General features: G+C 36.1%; 1 protein-coding gene across 1 annotated transcript; it reads left to right on the plus strand.

Annotated features, from left to right (window-relative positions):
* Nucleotides 1–533: 533 nt before the first annotated feature.
* On the plus strand, nt 534–3,741 carry LOC306999754 (ras-related protein Rab-20-like). The gene is made up of 2 exons (XM_079614702.1): nt 534–972; nt 2,532–3,741. Exons 1-2 carry the CDS (start codon nt 783–785, stop codon nt 3,080–3,082), a joined length of 741 nt encoding a protein of 246 aa, XP_079470828.1. The 5' UTR covers nt 534–782; the 3' UTR covers nt 3,083–3,741.
* The last annotated feature ends 4,189 nt before the right edge of the window (nt 3,742–7,930 follow it).

Here is a 7,930-nt window from a genome sequence, read left to right on the forward strand (position 1 = left end):
GCTTTCTGTCCCCCCTGCCCGTCTTGTCACAATGGGGAGCAGGGCGTTCAGGCGCTCTGCTCCCCATCTTTGGAATTCACTCCCTCCTGACCTTCGTACCATTGACTCATTTCATCTCTTCAAATCCAAACTCAAAACTCTGTTGTTTAGACAGTCATATTCCACCTGACCCATATCTCCTCAATGTGTCTTATTTTATTTGTATACTGTTTTAATGTTTTTATCTGCTTTGTACAGTGTCCCTGGGTGTCCTGATAAGGCGCATTAAATAAAATGTATTATTATTATTATTATTATAAAATACTTAATATTAAACAAAATTTAAAGGCCTGGGAAGCAGTCATTCCTCTAATGTCTTACACCTAAATATACATAAATAACTTTGGGACAATTCGAGAAGATTCATTTATAAATAAAGTATTTTATTTTTAAAAAAAAATCTGTCTTTTGATTATGTGATGTCATTTGCAGTTAAAATCGGGAGTCAGGACTTTTTTGCATTGTGCCATTGGTCTTGAGTTTCCTGTTGCGTCATTGCTAGATTTTATGAACTTATAAGTGCTTTGACATGGACCGTGTTTTTAAGCACGAATAAGACCATTTCAAAACACTTAAATATCTCGGAAGACCTGGTGAGAATCTGCTTCTCAAGGTTTTTGTACGATACAAGCCAAAACTGATAACCACCAGACAATAAGAAGAAACCGTGGACGGCGCGCATTTGTTATGGAAGGCGGAGTTTGAAGTCTAATATAATTTTGAGTGTCCTCTCAGTTAAAATCATGTCTCCACCTGGGAAAATGAGAAAGCCCGATATTAAAATGGTTGTCATAGGAGACATGAATGTAGGGAAAACGTCCTTGCTGCACAGGTACACAGAGAGAAACTTTAAGGATACTTTGAGCACAATTGGTGGAGCATTTTTCTTGAAGCAGTGGGGTCCATACAACATCTCCATCTGGGATACAGCTGGTAAGATTTGATATCCAAATGTTATACCTTAATTAATAATAAATAAAAATTGCGTAATTTTTAATTAATCTTAATCAACATTTGTGAGATTTAGTCAGTCAAAACAGTTTTGAGATTTATTTATCTAATTTTGTGTTTCTGGCCAATATGACGTTTTATGTTGAATATCAAAGTTATTTTATGTCTATTTGTTTATGAGGGATTTGTAGAGTAAAAGTTATTAATATAAAATTAGACCCTTGGGATAAGATGACCAACACCCCAGAATTGGCACAGAGTGGTCCAAGTAGCATGTTGTTACAAGTGTTATTTTTAAATTGAATAATTATTCGTAATTAATTGTTATTTTCAGTATGAAAATAGATGTACATTTCAGAAATCTTTCAGAGTGTTGCTATTATGACATATCTTCAATTAAAATATGCTGGCAATTAAATTAAATATTCCCTGTAGTCCTATTTTAAAACATTGGTCATATATATTTTAGAGTTTTACAGCTCTAGTTGTGTATTCTTTTAAATGTCAGATTGTGGTATTTAGATTGAGATGGTTGACCCACATGTGATTGTGATGAAATCAAGTGACGAACCTTATAGTCTTGTGGTAGTTCCAGAATGGCCCTGATCCATCCTATGCAACACTCCTGAGATGTCAATTCCGTTCATCAATCTAAATAAATCTGATTGATTAATTATGTATGATCTGCCAAAATTATCTACACTTCTACGAGGGGAAACAATTTATTTGTCTTTTCCAGTGCGTGGAGGAGTGACAAAAAAGCACGTTGCCATATTGCATCAATGACTGCAGTTATCTCGTGTTTATGCAGGATTTTGCAATCTTGGTAGTTTCAGCAATGAATGTGGATTTTTTTTGCTGAACCGCTTCTAGTAAAGAGGTGGTTTGCCCAAAAATGAAATTTCAGTCATATTTACTCAACCTCATGTCTTCCAAACCCCAATGCTTTTCTTTATTCTGTGAAACTAGTCTAGAATTAGACAATGACATGTTCATACTCTATTACAATGAAAGTGAAAGGTCTTTGAGTGAGGAACAGAAATTTCACAGCTGAATCTGCACTGTCAAAAAAAGAAAAAATTCCACTGACCCCATAAATGATCAGAAAAAAATCTTGAGAACTTGACCTTGAGATGGGGTTGAAAAAGGAACATTATTTGATTTAATTCTTAGTAATGGTTAAAAGAACTGACCACAATGTACTTACCTCATTGATGAAGGAAGGAGGGAAAATAATAGGTTACCAAAACATAAAAATGTTGCATTATTATTATTACATTTAATGTTTTTCATGTCACACAAATACAATTTTTAAAGAGTCACAAATTGGACTGACAGCTTACAGACTCAGCTATTGACACAACAGTTCTCAGGGTGACAGTTCACTGGAGAGCAAGATTACTGAATAACTTATACGTGTGTGTGTGTGTGTGTTTATATATTTATATAGAAATATATATTATGCTAATCTTGGACTGTAGCCAGTTTTTAATATATGTGATCTATTCATCTCTGTATTTCTGTGCTTCTGATTTCATCAGGTCGTGAACAGTTCCATGGTCTGGGCTCCATGTATTGTCGTGGCGCTGCAGCCATCATTCTCACGTATGATGTCACAAACTGGCAGAGCTTAGTGGAGCTTGAAGAACGCTTCCTCTCTCTCACTGACTCTGCCAATAGTGACAGCATATTTGCCATCGTGGGCAACAAAGCAGACCTTACTGACCCTCAAGCCCATGTTATGACCCCAGAGGAAGTCAGGGCAGAAGAAGGTAGTGTACTTCCCCTTCCATCCTGCCCCACACCCCCAGACTTTCCCTTGCACAAACAGGTGAATCGGGACGATGCCATAGCACTTTACAACCGCATAATACGCTATAAGGCACTAGAGGGCATCAGTCCACCAGCAGAGAAGATGTGCTTTGAGACAAGTGCTAAGACTGGATTTAATGTGGATGTTATGTTCGAAACACTCTTTGATCTGGTGTTGCCATCCATCATTCAAAAACGCTCCCAAAGTGAGTCACCCACATTGTGTTTGGAGGACTATAATGAAGAGGGGAGGAAGAGTAAAGGGGGCTGTTGCACATGAGAATATTTGCTGAAGAGTGTTTGGAATCATGCATGGACATCTGTCAGTTTATAGACACTGTTGATCTGTTTGATGAGTAAACAGAACTGTATGTAGAACTGCCTGCATACACCACTATATCGATATCTATATTTAGCTGTTTTCTTTCTCTGTTTTTGTTTTGTTTTTCACTCTTCTGTATGTGTTTCATTGATGGATACTGTTAGGTTAATTTGCAATAAAAATAGAAAATAAAAAAAAATAACTGTTTACTTTCACAGCAAATCTTGTACGTTGTCACTAAACAAATACATTGCCTCGGCTTTGGCTCATTAGTGTGTGTGTGTGAGAGAGAAAGAGAGTCTCTATAATCAAATATATCTCTCTATATCTACAAGATAGTCTTGTTTTTCCACAAATCGAGCACAAGGACTTTGAACTTAAGGTACTCAGTGTTTTAGCCCTCAAGTTGTTTATGTTCTTCTGAACACATAGTATGCCTTTTTACAAAAGTGTCAAATATTAACAAGCGTTTACAGTTAATCATACTTTTTTAAATCTTTTTAAAAATTATTTTATTTTGAATTAACTTTAAGTAAATTATGAAAATGTGTATGTAAATTGTTGTTATTGACTTGTGATTGTCATTTAATAAAGGTTTATGAATACAATTATCACTCAATAACGTTGTTGATAGGTTTGTTTTTAACTTTTTCTCTTTTCCACTTTTATAGTCTCCTGTCATTACAATTCTTTGCACTCATTTAAAACTGGGTCATCCTTGTTCGTTATGCAATAATGTTACTACAATGTCTCACCAGTAGAGGTCGCATAACACTGAGAAAAGGCTAAAGGTTCAAATGCATGCATGCTTGCATGGCGTGCTTGTGTAATTATAGAAGTAAGAATAGAATAGAAGTTGTAGAATAGCACACACTGAATCCTAAACATTCATTACAAATCGAAATATGGGCTCCTTGCATACGACACACTAATGGAAATTATTAGGTTATTATTAGGTGCCCTTTAATTATTTGGAGTTGTTTGTCAAGTCACATTCATTTTTTTGGGCCATACTTATGCAACAATTTTTATTATCTGGGTTTCTCTACTGTTCCTGCTCAGATTAATCTGTGGTGTAACATTTGCCCTGAATTAAACACTCATTAACTTGAGAAGCAGAGCCTGGAATGTGCATTGGCCACACTTCACCTACTGATTCAAGTGACTATGAATTGCAAGCTTCTCTCAGTGACTGTATCAAATTTATTGTTTTGAAAGTACATGACATTAGACAAAGTAATTACAGTTTTTTTTTATTATTTTTTTATCGCTAGCACCTATTTCTCAATACTTTTTCAAAACTATTCACACAGTGAGCACAACAGCAGTATATGTGCTCTAAACTGTGGATCATCTTTGTTTTGGCACAAAATGCATTCAATGACTACTACATCTTTCAAATAACTACATACATTTATTTTCTCACTGAGACACAAACAGCCAAAACTCTGTACAGGCCAATTTGCACAGTTACATACTCTTTTCAAAACAGGTAAAATTTAAGTTCAAAACCGAATACAAACATGAATAAGACAACAATTTTCTATATTTATACAGTACTACATTTTTTCATTATATCAAATTAATTAGATGTAGCTGAACACCTAAACAGGCGTTAGTCCATGTTTACATTGCAGTACAAAATTATTCCTAAGACTATGTAATATACTGCCGTGAATTATAAGCAGTAGAGAACTGTCATTCTTGTTTTGTAAAAAAAAAAAAAAAAACTTTTTTTAGGTTGGTCTTTTATGAGTGATGTGTGTTTGTTGGGTGAAAACCTTTGTTAGTGTTGTGGAAGAATGAGTTGAAGTGTTTTGGTAGATTAGACTCATTTAGAATCATAGGCTCTTCTAAGCATCAAACTGAAGTTCTTAAAATTAAGAATTGACTCTTAAAAAGCAGGGAAAGGCTATTAAATATTTTCTAAAGGCTGAGAAATATCTAAATGTTTCCTGCTAGCAATTTCTATTGAAACATAACTTAACGAGAAACAAACTAAGATCTTCGTACTGCTTTTAAACTTAAACTCAGAATTGCAAGCCAAAAGTCCCAAATCCATGCCAAATCAAGTTATTTTCTGTTATGATTCCAAGCTACATCACAAGTCATTGTTGTTGTTTTTTGTAGATTGATGGCATTTAAAATGTAAAGCAGTTGCTGCTTGGAGACCAACATGCGCCAGGAAGGACATATTGAAAACTTAGAGGTAAAGATGCAGTAGATGACTGGCTTATCGATGAGTAAGCCAGTTGCGTGATATCTCTGCGCCCAAGTAGCAGTGCTTCGCCTGTGCTTCACCCTAATATAGTCCCAAGTCAATATCTGCCTAGGAAATCGCCTAGTCTTAATCTGCATAGCTATTTGTACTCGTTGTGAATACGCAGGCCACAAGAAGTAATTAGTTTTTTTTAATTTTTTTATCTCTTTTACTCAGGACATGCTAGCTGGCAACAAAGGATTCCATTCATTATGCTAAGCTAAGCTAGCGGCGACCCTGCCAAACTAAAACAATGCATGCACTGAGACAAAAATGCATTTGCCCACCTATCTAAATGTAGGAAAAACGGTGAATAAGCCCTATTTCAAAAAACGGTGGAGTTTTCCTTTAAGACAGACTATAAAAAAGTCCATTCGAAGCGTGCATGTTATGGGACATGGAAGGAAAAAAATGCAAGCATCAACTGAACATTCCTCCCCCCAAGTTTCAAAAAGATAATGTTTGAAGCAGTTCACAACAAGCAAGTGTGTGACAAGTGGTTAATCATTTAAAAATAATAGCTAGTTTTACATGTAATGAACCTCACGCCACTTTGAAATGTGATGGCAGCTGAACTGAATTATGCTCCCTAAAACACCCAAACAATCCCAAAGACAAAACTGGTTCACATGCTTTCAAATTTATTCACTCAAAGTAGGCTACAAATGTTTTCAATATTCTTCTTCATCCTCCCCACAGTCCTCAGTGGAATCAGCAACAACAGCCTCCTCGTAGTCTTTCTTAAGGGTAGCCATGTCCTCGTGCGCTTCTGAGAACTCGCCTTCCTCCATTCCTACACTACGGTGGCCCAGTAGTGAACAACACAACAAAATTTAAAAAGCAAACATAAGTTCACAACACAACGAAAATAAGCCACAACACAACGGAAACGAGCCACAACACAGCGGAAATGTACAACACAACGAAATAAAGCCACAACACAACGGAAAATCTACAACACAATGAAATAAAGCCACAACCCACAACACAACGGAAAATTTACAACACAATGAAATAAAGCCGCAACACAACGGAAAATTTACAACACAATGAAATAAAGCCACAACCCACAACACAACGGAAATAAGCCACAACACAATGAAATAAAGCCGCAACACAACGGAAAATTTACAACACAATGAAATAAAGCCACAACCCACAACACAACAGAAATCAGCCACAACACAATGAAATAAAGCCGCAACACAACGGAAAATCTACAACACAATGAAATAAAGCCACAACACAACGGAAAATCTACAACACAATGAAATAAAGCCGCAACACAACGGAAAATCTACAACACAATGAAATAAAGCCACAACACAACGGAAAATCTACAACACAATGAAATAAAACCACACAACACAACAGAAATCAGCCACAACACAATGAAATAAAGCCGCAACACAACGGAAAATCTACAACACAATGAAATAAAGCCACAACACAACGGAAAATCTACAACACAATGAAATAAAGCCACAACACAACGGAAAATCTACAACACAATGAAATAAAGCCGCAACACAACGGAAAATCTACAACACAATGAAATAAAGCCACACAACACAACGGAAATAAGCCACAACACAATGAAATAAAGCCGCAACACAACGGAAAATCTACAACACAATGAAATAAAGCCACAACACAACGGAAAATCTACAACACAACGGAAACGAGCCACAACACAGCGGAAATGTACAACACAACGAAATAAAGCCACAACACAACGGAAAATCTACAACACAATGAAATAAAGCCACAACCCACAACACAACGGAAATAAGCCACAACACAATGAAATAAAGCCGCAACACAACGGAAAATCTACAACACAATGAAATAAAGCCACAACACAACGGAAAATCTACAACACAATGAAATAAAGCCGCAACACAACGGAAAATCTACAACACAATGAAATAAAGCCATACAACACAACGGAAATAAGCCACAACACAATGAAATAAAGCCGCAACACAACGGAAAATCTACAACACAATGAAATAAAGCCACACAACACAACAGAAATCAGCCACAACACAATGAAATAAAGCCGCAACACAACGGAAAATCTACAACACAATGAAATAAAGCCACAACACAACGGAAAATCTACAACACAATGAAATAAAGCCGCAACACAACGGAAAATCTACAACACAATGAAATAAAGCCACACAACACAACAGAAATCAGCCACAACACAATGAAATAAAGCCGCAACACAACGGAAAATCTACAACACAATGAAATAAAGCCACAACACAACGGAAAATCTACAACACAATGAAATAAAGCCACAACACAACGGAAAATCTACAACACAATGAAATAAAGCCACAACACAACGGAAATAAGCCACAACACAATGAAATAAAGCCGCAACACAACGGAAAATCTACAACACAATGAAATAAAGCCACAACACAACGGAAAATCTACAACACAATGAAATAAAGCCACAACACAACGGAAAATCTACAAACACAATGAAATAAAGCCACAACACAACGGAAATAAGCCACAACACAATGAAA

This window comes from Phoxinus phoxinus, assembly GCF_949152265.1.
Source record: "Phoxinus phoxinus genome assembly, chromosome: 6".
Taxonomy (NCBI): Eukaryota; Metazoa; Chordata; class Actinopteri; order Cypriniformes; family Leuciscidae; genus Phoxinus; species Phoxinus phoxinus.